Source organism: Petaurus breviceps, unplaced genomic scaffold, assembly GCF_028583685.1.
Source record: "Petaurus breviceps papuanus isolate PSGF00001 unplaced genomic scaffold, PetGlider_PUasm1.0 179, whole genome shotgun sequence".
Taxonomy (NCBI): Eukaryota; Metazoa; Chordata; class Mammalia; order Diprotodontia; family Petauridae; genus Petaurus; species Petaurus breviceps.
This window is the reverse complement of record NW_027185779.1, coordinates 4,160,681-4,178,248: the sequence shown is the minus strand read 5'-3', so window position 1 is coordinate 4,178,248 and position 17,568 is coordinate 4,160,681. Positions and strand designations below refer to the sequence as shown.

Sequence of the window (17,568 nt, the reverse complement as noted above, 5' to 3'; positions counted from 1 at the left end):
AACAACAAGGCATGGAGTCATAGATGTTTTTGCTGACAAAGAAGGTTATCTATAAGATCTTGATATTGGCATATAGAAGATTGTTTTGATTTATCCAAAATATGCTATTTAAAAAAAAAAAGACAATTTGTTTGACACATGGTTTGTTTGTTTTTTTTAATTCATCAAGGCATTAACATGCAGTTCTTTAAAAATTTTAATGTAAAGCCTAGGCAATCATAGCACTTAAAAGTCAGGACATGAAAGCCCAAGAGACAGTAATAACACAGTTTCCTTAGTGTGTGGGGGAGGGGGATTTCTTGGGAACTGTGGGGAATTGAAAGGTGTTAGTCCCTGCTGATTTGTCTCATTTAGTGAATGATGCTGGGGTGGGAATGGAGGGCAGGAGGAGGAAGAGGGGCAAGGGGCTAGTAGTAAACTTTCGAGTATGTTAAGTTCTGTCAACATATTTTATAGTAGTTGAAACATTCTTTTCAAGTAATAACCCTTATGTTCTAATTGATTACTCTTATATAAAATTATAGTATATTGAAGCCTTTATATGGTATACATCAGCTTCAGGAAACCTTTTGACACCGTCTGAAGACCTAGACTCTGGTTGCCTGGAAATCATTTTAGCTGCCCAGAGAAGTTTCTAAAAATGTTCGTGTTATATGTTGGCATAGTTATTAATATTAGAGTTTATGGTGTCCTGCCCCATCCTGTCCTATCCTGTCCATCCTCTGTTCTAGAGAGTATGATAATTTCCATTGTATTCAAACTGTGTCTATCTATGCTACAGGTTTTAATGATGGACTTTAAAAGAATGTTGAATTGTACTCCAATTTTCAAGGAAATGCTTACAAACAGCATACTTTAATAATATATTATTAAAAAGTCTTTGAAATACGCTTATAAAACCTTCTTTATCCTAATGATGGTCTGGAATCACAGAATGTGTAAGAGAGCCTAGATCAATTTACAAATTTAAATGGTGCAGTGAATTAATAAGGAGGAGAAATAGATGTCTTGTAGTCTGTACCAGGAAGCTACATAGAACTACTTCCAAATTGACAGGAGTCAGGAAATCCTGCTTCATAAGTGTACTTGTTAGTACAGTGGAGTAGATGACCAAATGGCAAAAGAAAGCATATATTTAAGTAGACTGGAGAAGAGCTTCAGTGTGGCCTAAAATTCCACATTTTATCAGCAACTCAAACTTGCCATAATGCCACAATCATTTCTTAGAACATACTTAGTGGCAATACCTTGAGCCATACTTAATATATTTAAATGCTATATCCCAGCTTGATACCATATCATGGTATGATGTGGTCTGTCATGAAAAACTGGCTTTAAGTCCAGCCCCTGACATAATGGATTGTAACAACAGCAAGTTACTTAGCTTCTTTATTCTCCAAGCAATTCTCTTAAGTCTGAATGTTGTAGAATAGTTACTGTTCTGCATTAATAGAGGGGAATTTTTCTCATCAAAATTTCTCTGCAATATCTAAATCACAGGGGCGGCTAGGTGGCACAGTGGATAGAGCATTGGCCCTGGAGTCAGGAGGACCTGAGTTCAAATCTGGCCTCAGACACTTAACACAAAAACTAGCCATGTGACCTTGGGCAAGTCACTTAACCCCAATTGCCCTCCAAAAAGCAATATATATATAAATCACAGGTTTAAATAGAGAAAATAAAAAATTAGGCCTTAAAATGTGCCATGTCAACTAGCATAGAAACTATTTGCTGTGGCAGAACTCTACTGATTGTGATTTGTGGCGGAATGGACAGTAGCCAAGGATAACTTTGGAGTACTTATTTGTTTATTTTGATCTAGACCTGTGATTTTATTGATATAAGAAACCCCTGGTATGCAACTCTCTCCACAGATGCAAATCAGCAACTTGTCTATAAGTTTTAGTCCAAGAGAGCTTCTTGGGCCATTGAGAAGTTGTGATCTGCCTACATTTAAGTGGCTACTAAATGTCAGATGAGAAAGGATTTGAATATGGATACTTCTCTCAGTGAGGCCTACCTTTTATCCACTATGCCATGCTGCCTTTCTGGCCATGCTGTAGGGTAGCTGAAAGTACCAATGGAGAAAAAGTGTCACCAGGACAAACAATATAGCACAACTACTGCTTGTACTTGTGACGTGTGTGTGTGTGTGTGTGTGTGTGTGTGTGTGGCTTAGCAATGTAATCCTGAAAAATAATAGTGGTTGATCTTGGGTTGGCATTAGTTAGCAATATGGTAGCTTCTTTTGATCATGGGTTAAGAGAACTAAAACATGCTTTATAATCAGCAAGTATGTTTGTAATGATATGTCTCTTTTCTTGGAAATTGTATGGAAAGTACTGCTGATCCTGTAAGTTATCCTTTTAGCTATTGCTATACAGAAAACTCTTTCGAAGCTTCTTCAAATGTGAAGAACCAAGGAATTTTGGTAGAGATATTAGCTATTGTGACTGTGAGGCTGGCACTAATAACCAAAGTTTCTAATTACATTGAGCTAATTTAACTTGACTTTTCTTCTGTTTTTTTTTTTTTTCATTTTAGGGTAGATACAACAAGAATCGAGTATTCTATTCCTTTAAGAGAAAACTGGGCACTACCATACTTTGCATGTCAGGTTGCTGCTCTTACAGGCTATTTGAAAAACAACATAAATACTTCTGTAGAGGTAAAATGCTAAACTCTGGTTTGCTAAGACCCTGTATACTACCATGTTAAAATAACTTGTAATTTTCCAAATTTAGGTATACTGGGGATCAATAATCAGTGAAACCTATTGCACATCATTAGGTATATGGCTTTTAATCCTAACAGACCATCCAGAATATGGACCCTGTGGTTATTTTTAGACAGAAAGATTAGTTGTAATTATAGTTTCATAATGTGATTTAACAATGAAATGATGACTCCTTTGTCCTTTTCTAGATTAAGCTTTGTCCTCACTGGCTGGACCATGGAAATATCAACAGATCTTGACCCTTAATTGCCTTCCCCAGTTTTGGTGCTTCAAGCTAGCCTTTCAGCATAAGAGAATGAACACATGGGTCAGATTACACATACACGAACATACAAAATACATTCCAGTGACTGTGTTAATTTTTGTTTTATATTTTTTGAACATTTAACTTCTGTTTTCGGTCAGCATGTCTTAACTTGGAGAGGGATTTGGGAGAGTAGATAAATGGGTCAAATAGTTGCCCTAGGTACTTCCTAAGGTAAGAGAGCATAGGGATTAGGATGGGTGTACAAGAAAAGCAAACCTTTTAAATTCTATTATCTGTAAAGAGGAACTGGGTGTGTATATGGTGACACACCCAAAAGTTCACTTTCAAGTTCCAAAAGAATTAAATTTTTCCCCAAATTAGATTTGACTTGACCAAATCTGTGTTGCTTAAATCACACACTCAGTAAGAGAAAGACCAGTTGTGAATGTGGTGAAGACAACAGTAATGACGAAAATGAATTAAATGACTTTATTTGAATTGAAAGAAATGTTTAAAAACTTTCACTGGAAATATGTTTTCACATCAATTTTAAACCATTTAAATTTAATTACTAAAAATTTAAGGTATATTCAAGGGAGAAACTTGTATTTGTACCAAGACAGCATACTTTCCTTCTCCAAATGACATCTCCACTACCTTCTAAGTCTTGACATTAAAGAGCTTAACTTCTCTCCTAAGGCTTAATACAGTCATTCCAAGCCTGATAGCATTAAAAACTGCTGTTTTACACTTTTTTCCTAGTCAATTTCATAACTATAAAACAATAATCTGCTATATAGCATGTCATTTATGAAAATCTGCTTATATCTTTCTCACACTCTCAAAGATGTCCTTCCTGCTCTTTCTGTCTTTCTCATTTCCTTTTCCCCTTCTTTGTCTCTCCCCTTTCCTTTTCCCTATCTCTCTATGTCTCTCTCCATCTCTCCCTCCTTTCCCCCTCCCATATGTGTGTACGTATGTATGTATGTATATATATATATATGTATGTATTTATATGTAGAGAGAGAGAGAGTCTGTGAACCTTTGTTCTCTTTCATTTATTACTCCTGAACTACATTTCCCAACATACTTTTCACTGTCCTTCCCCATCCACCTTTGCATTGAAAGTCGGTCTTACCATGTTCTTTATAGATTTTCTCTGCTTCCTTATCCCCTGCAACAGATGTTTCCATGTAAGATGATTTCTTTATGATAGTCTCTTTAAAATGCTTGCCATGGATGCTGTGATACATAATATCCAGGAGTCCCATGAAATGAACTTTCTTATTTGCTTTTGGAGTCATGATAAGAACTAATTCAGGTGACTCCTGTGTCTAAGGAGGGAGGGCATTTGAGGCATTCTTCCATTTAGCTTCAACTGTCTTCTGTCTTCTGGTTTAATTTACATTGAAAATGTTAAGATTGAAATGACTTACTTCCTCCAGTAGGATCTCTCCTTGTTAGTCACTGGACACAAGGGTCTTACATTTAGACTATGACCAGCTAAGTTAGTTTTCATAAATGGCATAGTAACTATGTAATTCTCAGCACCCTCTGCCCATTAATATCACCGGAAGAGGACCTGCACAGAACTAAGGGTCATTTTGTAATTTTTCTTTGTTTCATTGGTTTCTATAGTTCGAGTTCATCACCAGTTGGCTGCTTAATGAAGATGACCTTCTCCTTGCTTAGCTAGGCCAGGTAGAAAGTCTTTTGCCACATTGTACTTAAAAACTTTTCTAGTCTGGTAAAACTTAACATAACTGGCACTCCACTGACAGCCTTCAGGGAGTCACCTTCTTTATTTTTTTTTTTAAGTGATTGGGGTTAAGTTACTTGCTCAAGGTTACAGGGCCAGTTATTTCTGGGTATGGTGCTAAGTATCTGAGCCCGGATTTGATCCCAGGTCATCCCAACACTGGAGCCAGTGCTCTTACTCACTGAGCCACCTGGCCGCCCCTAAGCAATTGGGGTTAAGTAACTTGTTCAAGGTTACACAGCCAGGTGTTTCTGGGTGGGTGCTAAGTGTCTGAGCCCAGATTCGATCCACAAGTCATCCCGACAGTGGAGCCAGTGCTCTTACTTGCTGTGCTACCTGGCCGCCCCAGGAATCACCTTCTTGCCACAATAAAGCAATGGAGTAGACCTTTCTCTAGGATGAAAACACCACAGATTTATAATTTTTTAATTTGCATTATTTAGTTGAAATTACCTAAATGTTTCTGATAATAGTCTTCTTTTTAAGGTACTCAAGTTAGTTCATACTTTGGAGAGTCAGGAATAGATAGCTCTTTTGCTTTTTGAGCTCAGTCCAGAGCTAGCTTTCTATTGGATACTTTCCTGCCTAGGTTCTTGATATTTTATCTCAGGGAAAAACAATTCTTCCTTTATCTAATAGGCTATACTTCTAAAGGAAAGAATCAGACTGACAAAAATGAATTGCATGTGCTTTCAGCTTCTCTTTCTTCATTTTTCTTCTTTTACTCCTTTCTTTTATATTTAAAAAAAAATTCTGATTGATCTTTTGAGGATTTTGTATGTGTGTACAGGAGGTGGGTTATAGTAGAATATCCTTTAACATTCATATTTTCTTTTTTCTTTTTCTCTCATCCCTATTTTTCTGCTGTGAAATCTTCCCAGTAGCAATAACTCACATTTGTACAGCATTTTAAGGTATGCAAAGTGCTTTGATTATAGCTTCCTTATGAAATAGATTATGTTTCACTTAGCATTTTAAGATTAGGACTTGCTTATGATGGATTTCCTGATTCCAAGTCTTGACTTTTTTACACAGTGTCCAGCTGCCTCTATAGTGACTGATTGTGTCCCAAAGTTTCCTTATTCAGAGCTCAATGTTGTCATTTTTATCTAGTAACAATTATGTGGTCTCATAGTGGATTAAAATATGGAGAGTTACTGTAGTTTAAAGTTACTCAGGTCTTATAACGGGTTCTATTGCCCCACCTTCATGGGGATGACCCAACAGTAACAACACTGTTGATATTTAGGTTGTCCCTCTTGTTTCCCCTAGAGATTTTGCTACTTGTTGGTGAGTGCATCAACATATACTTTCATGATGATGTGGGAATACAGCCACTATCTCCTGTTTCTTCAAGCAATCTCCTTATTCCTCCTAGACTCCTTTTCCCTCATGCAAGCAGACAAGGTATTATGAAATTTGAATTTTCTATTTTAAATACAAATGTTTTCCTTTTTGTCTGTACTTTCAAAAGTATTATGCCTCTTGAATAAATATTATTGTTATCAATAAATATTAGAAAGAAACTTGTTCCCTAAGTCTAGAACATCCTGCTTTCACCTTAAAGTTAAAGCTGTCCCCTTGAGGGAGGCTTACTTTGGAAATGGAAGGAATAACCAGAAGTACCTATAATGTAAAACCAGTGAAAAAGCATCAATAAATTCTTTTTTTAATTAGGGTTTTTTGTTCAATTATAAAGCATTTATTTTTTCTACTTCTTAGAACTCCCCAAAAAATGTTTTTAAAAGTCATACTCTTTAAGTTCTTTCAGCTCCTTGAAACATTCATGGCATCTGAGTTGTCCCTCACTCAGATACTGCTCCCTATACTAATATGAAATTTCCTTTTCATCTCTGAGCCCACAAATCCCCTCACTAATCTCAAAGGGGGTGGAGCAAACTGATTTCTTCCTTGTGATGTATTTTAAGACTCTTTAATTATTGGCTTTGGACTCCTGAAATTCCTCTTTTGCTGACAGCTAGTTCACACTTAACATGCTATACTTTATATTGATGGACTTTCTTTTCCCTTTTTGAAAGATTGCTTTTCTTCCCAACAGCTTTTTACACTTAACTTGCTAGCTAATCATGTTATTCCAGACAGATCAGTTTTAGACACTAGTAATTTTGATATCCTGTATGTATTTATCCTAACTTCTGTTAAATATTCCTGTGGTTCATTGGCTTCTAAAAATTTACCTTTCTTTTCCAGAGTTAAATATTTGTATAGTTCAAAAGCAAATACCCTGATCCACATTTTTTTTTTCAATAATATTATCAATATATCGCAAACATAAACTCAGGAAATCCTACCATAATATCATTTGACTGACTGTCCACTTATGACATTATTCCTAACTAATCAAACCTCAAAACATTTTGTCTCATGATATATTTTTTGTAATCTATTTTTTAATGATTAGGTTGGATATGCTATTGACCATATGCTGGATTTGTTTTTCTTCTTTCATTAGGATGTTGAATCTAATAGATATGTAATTGGTATAATTTCTGGTCTGACCCACAGAAAGGATACATTTTCATGGAGTAACACCAGAAGTAGAGAATCTTTAGGGTATTTTCACTATAGACTTTAGAAGTCATATTTTCACAGTTATATGACAGATATGACAGAAGTTCCAAAAGCAATTTTGCCCAGTACCTACTTTTAGAAAATTTTCTTTATCCTTATTAAATTTAGCCCAAAACTCTGATTTGGAGACTTACAGTTTAACTCTTACCTTCATATGCAAAGAGTTTTTTTCTAAGCTGAAATCATTCAATACATTATCAACAGAAGTATCTGTTTGGTACATACTGTGCATGACAATGTCCCATATTTTTGCAAGGAATCATGAAACAAATTGTAAGTTAGGGTTCAGTTCAGTCAAATATTTATGGTTATGGCTGAGCTAAGATAAATCAGAGAAAAGATGTGTTTTAAAATTTAGCTTATTCTTTGATAATTCAAAGAATAAAATAAGTATTGGAGAATGAAGTACATTTTAAAACACATGTTTTATTTTATTTGAATTGGTTTTATTTTTGTCCTAACAGGTTCATGAAGTGTACAAAATCTATTTGTTGTCCCTCTTCCTGGGATATTTACTACAGTTTGAAAATCCAGCTTTATTGGTATCTCCTTTATTAAGCTTAGTAGCTTCCTTAATGCTTGCTAAATGCCTACAGGTAATTATGGTCTATCTTTGTTGTGTGGTTATTGTTTTTTTGCTTCATTTTTTTAAATTGATGAGCTGTTCAGTTTTAACTAGTTCATGTATATATTTGTTCAAAAATCTTGTTTACAGCTGAATGTGAAAAAAGGAACTCGTATAGCCAGAATGATGAAAGTGATGTATTTTTATTTGATATTTACACTAACAGTGATGCTGAATGTTGTAATGAAGGTAAGCAGTTCTCAAAAATTAATGAAGATAAACTGAATGATAAAATATCTTGGATATAATTGTCCACTGAAAATAAGAGAGCAACAAGGTGACAATGCTTTTAACATTATAATTTTCATTTGAACATTGACCAGACCTAGTTGAGTTCACAGACAAAAGAAGAGGATAGGTCTTGAAAGAGCCAGAATAACTTAGCTGTCATGGGGGCCATTATTCGAAATAACAAGACTTTTAAAGGAGGTCTCTTTCTAGTGGAGGCATTTTATTTTCTAAGTTAACTGAGATTTCTTTCTGAAAAGTTGCTTTACTTCAACTTTTAAAATACACTGTTTTTAATATATACTGTAGTTTTATGTTTTTGTAGATTATATTTTTCACTTAAAATTTTTAGTTATTATTACCCAGTCTAATCATAATGGAATAAGTGCATTTCAGAAGAAAGGGCTATGTATAGCTTTATAAGCAGTTGAGCTCATTGTTAACAGTCATATCATGCTTAATTATTATAATTTTGCCTTATTATTCCTTTGTGTTCATTCTTATTATATTAACATATGTAAACATACCTAATCATTTTTTCTTCCTCAGACATTTGTCCCACACAAAGAAAATGGGCACATGTTAAAATTCCTTGAGGCAAAATTTGGACTAAATATGACTAAGTAAGTTTGACCTTATTACTTATTATCTAGAAAATAAAGAATAAGCTGTTCAAATTAGAAAGTTATTATTTATAGAATAATTAAGATTTTTTTATCTTAAAAAAAACTACATTTAGATCCTTACATAGAGAAGATGTAATTTTAAAAACCCCTATTACATTAGTGCTAATTTTTCCCTTATTGTGAGAAGGTAGAAAGATAGGACAAGTAGGGGAGGGGTTTAAAAGAATAAAGCTCCACATTAACTTAAACATAATTTCGGGTCGATGTTAAAGGCATGACAGTTTTAAATAAAGATTGCTTAGGGTGAGGTGTTTCCTAAATGAACTGAGAATGCCATCTGAAAAGTTGGTTTGATCCTTGGGTGAAGAAATGTACTTTGTTGATTTCTATTTAAAACACTTAGAGGAGGAGCTTTTCTACCAGAAGGAAGATCCTGTATCAGAAGCAATTTGAATTCTCCTATACTAGGTACATGATTATGCATAAAACCTGACAAATGTAATGAACTCTCAGAATTCAAGTACATTGTAGGAGTGCCCCCTTTTTTTTTTTTTTTAGCAATTGGGGTTAAGTAACTTGCTGAGTGCCCCCTTTTTTAACGCTTTTGAGTTCTATTACCCTTTCTCCAGAACCATGAAGAAATTACTGGGTTGTTTCTTTCATATGAAAGCATATTTATACCAAGTAATATCATGCAACAAATAATTTTTTCATTGTAGTCAGATATGTTACAACTATAATATTTGATAATACAAAATTAAGGTTCCACCTGTACTTCAATACTTTAAGGATCTGTGAACTTTGTAGGGTACACCTTTCAGAGATGGAGGTCATAACCCCTTTAAGAATTAGTTGGTGCTATATGAGAACTGATAATATTTAGCCTAGAGGAGAGATAGAGAGGGAGAATGTGATAGTTGTCTTCAAGTATTTGAAGGGCTTCCATGTGCAAGTGGGATTAGACTTGTTTTTCTTGGTTCCAGAAAGTAGAACTAAGCCAGGGGTGGCTGTTGTAAAGAGGCAAATTGGTAAAGAAAAAACTAGCAATTAGAGCTCTCCAAAAGTGGGCTGGGCTGCTTTGGGATGTAATTAGTTCCTCTTCATTAGAGATCTTCAAACCAAGGCTGGATGACAACTTCTTGGTATGTTGTAAGGGTAGATCATGATTAAGTATGGGTTTAACTAGATGAATCTCTTAGAAGTCAAGAAGGCTGAGAATTGGGGCAACTAGGTGTCACAGTGAATAGTGCACCAGCTCTGAAATCAGGAGGACCTGAGTTCAAATCCAACCTCAGACACTTGACACCTAACTAGTTGTGTGACCTTGGGCAAGTCATTTAGCCCCCATTGCCTTGCTTTCCCCCCCTCCAAAAAAAAAAAGGCTGAGGATAGAAAGGGCCCTTTTGAAAAATGCATGCTTGGACTGAAAAGTACATGTTTACATTAACGTTCAGCCTTTCATTTCACTATAAGCTAATTAAAAACCATATTTTTCTATGTAACATTTTAACCTTAAATTCCTGTTGTTTAAAAATATTATTATATTTAACCTCAAATTTAAATCAGGAAATAGGTACTTTTTTGTAATGTGAAATTGAATTGTGTTCCATTGTGCCAACAGATGTCTGTGGTCAGTGATTTCACTTGGTTAGAATATTATCTTAATGAAGCCAAAATGATAGGCTTTATCTCCATCGGGGGAAGTTACCTAAAAACCCTTCAGTGAGTGATTGGATGATAAAACACAAATTCAAATGTAACATAGATACTTTGCTTCTGGAAAAATAGCATCAGCACTTTATACAAGGAGAGATCATTGTTATGCTATTGCAAATATTCTTGAAGAGCAGAGTTTTCAGTTTTTTAGTTGGAAGATAATTTGACATTCAATATACATGAAAACCTGTGGATCCTTTTCATTGTCATGCTTTTTTTTTTTCTTATAGGAATTTTACAATGAATTGGCTTCTTTGTCAAGAATCCCTGCAGGCTCCATCACAGGATTTTTTTTTGCGATTGACACAGTCATCTTTATTGCCTTTCTATATTTTAGTTTTAATTATTTGCCTTTTTTCTGTGATACAAGTTATTTTTAGGAGAATCAAGTAAGTATCCAGGAGGTAATAGAGAGTAGGGAAAAGTACATGGGTTCAGAAGACCTGAGGTTGAGTCTTAGCTATGTTCCTTGCCTGTTGTCTGAACAGAGGCAGATCATTTAGCACTAATTTGAAGTTTCACTGTCCACTTCTGTTAAAATGGGGATAATCCTTACAGTCTTTACCTAAAAGGTTGTTACAAATATCAAAAGAGAAAAATGTATGCAAAGCACTTTGTAAATGTAAACATATGTATTTTTCAGCTCTCATTATCATTGTCGAAAATACTGTAGATAAATGTAAAGTTCCTATTTTGTATTGTGTTTACATTTTCTAGTAAATAGAAGTTCTCCCTTTAGTACTTTGTAAGATTCTGTTATTTGTGAATAACCAGTGAAAATTGAAACTTAATCTTAAACAACCAAAAATCTAACATCTAACCAAATATAAACTCAGCATCTGAATGAGCAGTTAAACTTTGTGAGACAGATACAAATTATTTTCTGATTATTTAGATTTTGAATTGACTCTGCAACAAAAGTAACTGTCATTACTTCCATTTTCAATAGTAAAAACCAGATAATCTAATGTGAATTAGAGTAGAATTTATTTTCTTTTGAAATGGTAATGCTGTCTTATTTATACTCAAGTTATTGGAAGAAATATCCCTATTCTCTTGAATAAACTTTTACAAAGGAAGTTCACTTATATTAACCAAATATTTAGTTAATAGCAAAATGCTTATAACTTTTAAAGATCTGGTAACTTTTGTTCCTCTTGATAGTGTAGGTGATGTAATAGTTAAATTGTCTCTTGAGAACATTTTTCATCACTTTATTTTTAAAAAGTCCTTTGCAAATGCTTAGTTTCAAGGGTTTGATTTTAGCCATGATACTATTAACTACCATTTATTTTAACATTTACTAATGAGTACTAACTTACCTGGGAAATCTGAAAGGCTTTTCAAAAATTATATTTCCTGAATTGGTTTTCATTCTTGAATCAGTTTGGCATCATGTAATGCAGCTGGCATTCTCTGGAAGTCATCTGAAAAGACTTGGAAGTCTACTCTCTGGATTATATAGCTAAGACTAGTAGGTCCAGATATTTGGCTAGTAGAAAATATTTCTAGACTCCAAGAATCTTTGATATTTCTTACATTTAACATTTGAGTTATGAGTCCTCTTTGAATTTTTGGATATGAATTTGCAAAAAATAAAAATCTTATTTTGTTTCCACAGTGGCAAACCCCTAAAAGAAATAGTTACTCTTGAAGATGGTCGAATTGGAGAAAGACCAGAAATAGTTTATCATGTAATTCACACTATTTTACTGGGTTCTCTTGCAATGGTGTTAGAAGGGTAAGTGTAAATTTATTTGTCCTAAGTATTTTTAAGGTGAGTTAATTTTCTCTTTTGGCAAAAAGATAGTTTACTAAAGGGCATATATAATTTTATGCAACTAAATCCATACAAACTCATGATTTCCAAGAATTCTTCCTGGACTGTTACCTTAGCTTCATCAGCATTTTGAAATTTAATTGAGTACCCCTTCATTTTCATTTCCCTCATTTCCTTTGCAAATTATCACACTTAATATTTGGATAAAATGTATTTTGTAGTCTTCATTTGCATAATAATTTTTCTTGTATGTTCTCCTTGCATAAATTTGATAGGACAGTGGGTTTTCAGATATTAATGTCAAGCTAAATTTGTGCCATGATTGTGTAATCTGAATTTTTCAGGTGATCTTTGTCTTACTGATGTATCTTCAGATCTTCATCCTTGTCTCATTTTTTCCTACCTCTACACAAACTTAGAATTCCTAATCAGCTACTATATCTCAGAGAAAATCATTTAGCTTCACAAGAATGAAATGTCTATAGTAACAGCTACATTGTACAATGACTAATTTTGATAGACTCCTCTCAGCAATGCAAGAATCTTAGAACAACTCCAAAAGACTCATGATGGAAAATGCTATCTACTTCCAGAGAAAAAACTATGTGGTCTGAATGCAGATAGAAACATACTGTTTGCTCTCTCTTTTTTGTTTGTTTGTTTTTTTCTTTCTCATGGTTTCTCCCATTCATTCTAATTTTTCTTTATGACATGACTAATATGAAAATTTGTTTAATAAAAATAAGTATATAGAACCTTTATTATATTGGATGCCTTCTTGGGGAGGGAGAGAGGAGGGAGGTGGAGAAAATTTAAAACTCAAAAGCTTATGGAAGTTGAAAACTAAAATTAAATAATTTAAAGAAAAAAAAATTGTTTTCCATATGTATAGCACTGAGGACACAAATGTGGAAAAGCACATATTGCTCTAAAAAGAAAAAGCATCCATTCAGATAAAGGGGGTGCATACACCAGTGGTTTCAAACTCAAATAGAAACAGATTCTTGTGGATTGCACTTTGATTTAGAAAACCACAAATTAACATGATCAGGTTACATTGTATTTTTATTTATTTTGTTAAATATTTTCCAATTACCTTTTAATCTGGTTCCAACTACATTTGGGGAGGTTTTGGGCTATGAGTTTGATACCTCTGACATACACAAATTATAATAATCCAAGGTAGAATATATTAAGAACAAAAGAAAGGTTCAGAGAAAATGTAATAAGTTTAAGAGGGAATTTCTTTTAGTCATGGGGATCAGGGAAGGCTCTGTAGAAGATCTGGAACCTGGTTTTAAGGGCAGAGATTTTTAATGTTTAAATACATGTGTTCCATGTCTGAGAAATGTCCTGCTCAAATAAATACAGTTGTAAGAGGGCAAGATGATTTTGGGAAATAGTTAGCAGTGCAGTTTGGCAGAGAGGTCAGGTAACTTGTTTGTGGTCACATGAGTGATTCTATTCTTATTAGACTTAAAAGTACCTAATTTTTTTTTTGCTTTATTTTTGGAGGGGGGAGGGCAAGGCAATTGGGGGTAAGTGATTTGCCCAAGGTTACATGGCTAGTAAGTGTTAAGTGTCTGAGGCTGTATTTGAACTCAGGTCTTCCTGACTCCAGGGCCAGTGCTTTGTTCAACTGTGCCATCTAGCCGCCCCTACCTAATTTATTTTTATTCATTTTTAGTAATTTTATTCTTTTATTTTCATAATTTTATTATAAAATAATTTTATTCTTTAATAAGTAATTAAATGATTTAAATATTTGTATCTTTATAAAGTATACATATTAATAAGTAATGAAAAATTCATTCCTCTGTTAAGAAAAGTAGTATGTTTTATGATGATAATGATAATTTATACTATATAAGGTTTTCTTTTGATTCTAATAGCTTAATGAGGTAAGTGCTCTTATTATCCCCAATTTACAGATAAGGAAACTGAACCTCACAGTGGTTAAAAACTTTGCCCAGGGTCACATAGCTAGCAAGAGGATAACTAAGTTAGGAGTTGAACCTAGGTTTTCCCGAACTTACAGGTGTCAAATTCAGAGTATTCAAATACCCTGAAAAACTCCTGATTAAAATGTAATTTTAATTGTTTAACCAAGTAAATAAAAATATAGTATAATAGATATAATGTTAATTTGTGGTTTTCTAAGACAACATTCAGCATTTCTATTTGAGCTTGACACCATTATACTATATCGCACTTTCTGTACATTAAAGAATTAAAATATGCCCATTACATTTTACAGATAGTACTTAGAATTATATCACTCAAAGCTTAATAGAGTACATAGCTCTAAATATATCCCCCAGTCATAATTGCTAGCAGGTTTCTCAATGATTTCTAGCCATATTTTTAAAGCTGTTTATTCATCTTCCTAAATATTCCATAAAGAACTATTAGCATAAAAATAAAACTCATTAGTATCTGATTTTTTATCTTTTGCACTGAGGAATTGGAGCTGTATGGCAAGGTTGAATCCCTGCTGTTTCCCTACCCTTTCAGTGACACTTTTGCAGCCTTTTATATCTGATTTCCCTGGCATTCCTGTCTTTGTGTGAAGCCCATCTTCCCTAATATGTTACCAAAAAAGCTTTCTAATTTCTCTTTTATTTCCACATTTCATTTTTTCTACCACGTAATTCCTTCTGTTGAATCTTTAATCCCCAGTGATATATCTTTTCCCAGGGAGCCTTCACTTACTTGTCTTCTCTTCCTTCTTCAAGCAGAGGCTTGTCCTTTCGGTGGGTAGGAATTGGGAGGGGAGATTAATATCTAAAAAGTTAAAACTTATACTTCTTTTTAGCTATGACCTTATTTTGGTGACAACCTTTTAATGTGAAACCATCTAGTGGGTTTTTTGCAGAAAATTTTTCTCATTGCCAGCATGATAGAGTGAAAAGGGTGCTGGGAGTTGGGAGGACTGACTTGAATCAACATTCTTCCATTTATTATCTGTGTGGCATTAAGTACACAGGTAGCAAATCTCTTGACTCTTTGGGCCTCAGTGTCCCCACTTACAACTGGACTGGACGATGTCTGTGATCTCTTCTAGTTTCCATTCGCTCACTACTTTAGCCTATGCCACAGTCATCTGCCAAGAGTCAGCTACTGTCCTTTCTTTTAATCATTTCAGAACCTAGTGTTTTCATTGTGTCAGATCTAAACTACTCAGCCTTGTACTTGAATCCTCATGTCACTCTCCTTTATCTCCCCCTTCCCTGACTACATCTTCATCCATAAACTCTTTCTTTACTCCAACCCATGCCAGTCTCATTGCTGTGTTATACACATAATTTGCTAATCTCAGCTCCATACCTTTACTCATACCATTACACTTACCAAAGAAATCTTCCCTCCCTTCTGCTATTACATGTCCTTTTGTTCTTTGTAAATGTAAATGTGTAAAATTGACCTCTAAGAAGAATCTTTCATACTATTTTAGTCAGATTAGCCCTTAATTCTATTATCTGCTGTACCATAAGCATATTGTTTTACCTCTCTGAGCCCTCAGTTTCCTTATCTGTAAGATAAGGATAATAATATTTATCCTACCTACCTCAAGGGGTTACTGTAAATAAAGTACTTTGTAGACACTGATGTAAGTTGTAGTTACCATGACAGGCAGTAGGTGTTCAGTAAATCTTTGTTGACTCAGTGAATGAACATTATTTCTTAGTTCCACAGCTCTCCTACTAGTAAATACATGTTGATTAATATAAGTAGATATGAATTGTCATGTGGAGGTCATATATGTAGTATATCCAGATAAGATTCTGTCAATAACAGCAAGTACCTGCAGAGGCCCTGACGAGGCCTGATCAACATGGCAGCAAGTTGAGCCACCAATCACAAGGGCCATTTCCAGGCCTATCACTGCAGGGCTGGGACTGGATGGAGCTGGGTAAGATTCAAATGCAGTGGCAGCAGCTACTCCTGGGACTACCAACCCACAGCCTGGAAATTTAAAAAGCCCCTATCTGGACTTCCAGGGACCAAGATGGGAGAATGAACCCCCGGCTGCTCTAATCCCCTGACCCTGAAAACATAGTAATTATTGCCCCAGAGCAAAACTTTAAACAGTAAAGGCTTGGGAACCCTAGAGGAAGGGTGTGCCTAGGGCCCTGCCTCAGAATGGGTAAAAAGCAGACTGCAAAGACAAAGACTGTGGAGTCCTACTATTGTGAGTGGGAGGAACCAAATTCAAAGGGAGACAAGTGTTGACTCCACACCCACAGCTGAAGCCTCTACAGGGAACTGGTCTCAAGCACAAAAAGCATTCTTAGATGAGCTCAAAAAAGAACTTTGAAAACCAAATTAGAGAGATAGAAGATAAAATGAATAATTCTTTTAAAATCAAAATTGCAAAATTAGAAAAGCATTGCAATAAAGAAAACAGCTCCTTAAAAAAGAAAAATGTGTGATATGGAAAAAGAACTTCAAAAACTAACTGAAGAAAATAATTTGCTAAAAACTAGAATCAACCAAATTAAAGCGAATAACTCTATGAGGAACCAAAAATCAGTCAAACAAAACATCAAGAATGAAAAATTAGAAAAAGAGGTAAAATATCTCAATGAAAAAATAACTGACCTGGAAAACAGATCCAGGAGAGAGAATCTGAGAATTTTAGGCCTACCAGAATATCATGATGAAAAAATGATTCTGGACAACATCTTCCAAGGGCTCATCAAAGAAAACTGCCCTGAAATACTCAGAGGGTAAAATAGAAATTGAGAGAATCCACTGGTCACCTCCTAAAAGAGATCCCAAATTGAAAAGTCCAAGAAATGTTGTGGCCAAACTCCAGAACTATCAGGTAAAGGATAATATACTACAAGCAGCCAGAAGGAAACAATTCAAATATCTCGGAACCACAGTGAGACTTGAACAGGATCTGGCAGCTTCTATACTGAAAGATTGGAGGAACTGGAATATTATTTTTTGCAAGGCAAAAGAACTCGGGTTACAACCAAGGATCACCTATCCAGCGAAACTGAACATATTCTTCCAGGCAAGGAGATGGTCATTCAGTGATATAATGGATTTCCAGATCTTCCTGATGAAAGAGCCAGAGCTCAGTGGAAAATTCAGCCTCCAATTACGAAACACAAGAGGGACTTAGAAAGAAATGAGGAACAGATGGATTTCATATTTACCTGGAGAGGCTTATACGAACTGATGCTAAGTGAGAAGAGCAGAACCAGGAGAAATTTGTATACAATTACAGACACAATGTATGTGTGATG

General features: G+C 34.6%; 1 protein-coding gene across 4 annotated transcripts in view; it reads left to right on the top strand.

Annotated features, from left to right (window-relative positions):
- DPY19L4 (dpy-19 like 4) overlaps positions 1 to 17,568 on the top strand; it is a 60,309-nt gene that overhangs the window by 19,886 nt on the left and 22,855 nt on the right. For all 4 annotated transcript variants that reach the window (XM_069086613.1, XM_069086614.1, XM_069086615.1 and 1 more), the window contains 7 exons: positions 2,545 to 2,668; positions 6,016 to 6,150; positions 7,800 to 7,931; positions 8,051 to 8,149; positions 8,738 to 8,811; positions 10,761 to 10,919; positions 12,152 to 12,271. In XM_069086613.1, the coding sequence (XP_068942714.1) occupies positions 2,545 to 2,668; positions 6,016 to 6,150; positions 7,800 to 7,931; positions 8,051 to 8,149; positions 8,738 to 8,811; positions 10,761 to 10,919; positions 12,152 to 12,271 (843 nt within the window). The remainder of the gene's footprint in view (positions 1 to 2,544; positions 2,669 to 6,015; positions 6,151 to 7,799; positions 7,932 to 8,050; positions 8,150 to 8,737; positions 8,812 to 10,760; positions 10,920 to 12,151; positions 12,272 to 17,568) is intronic.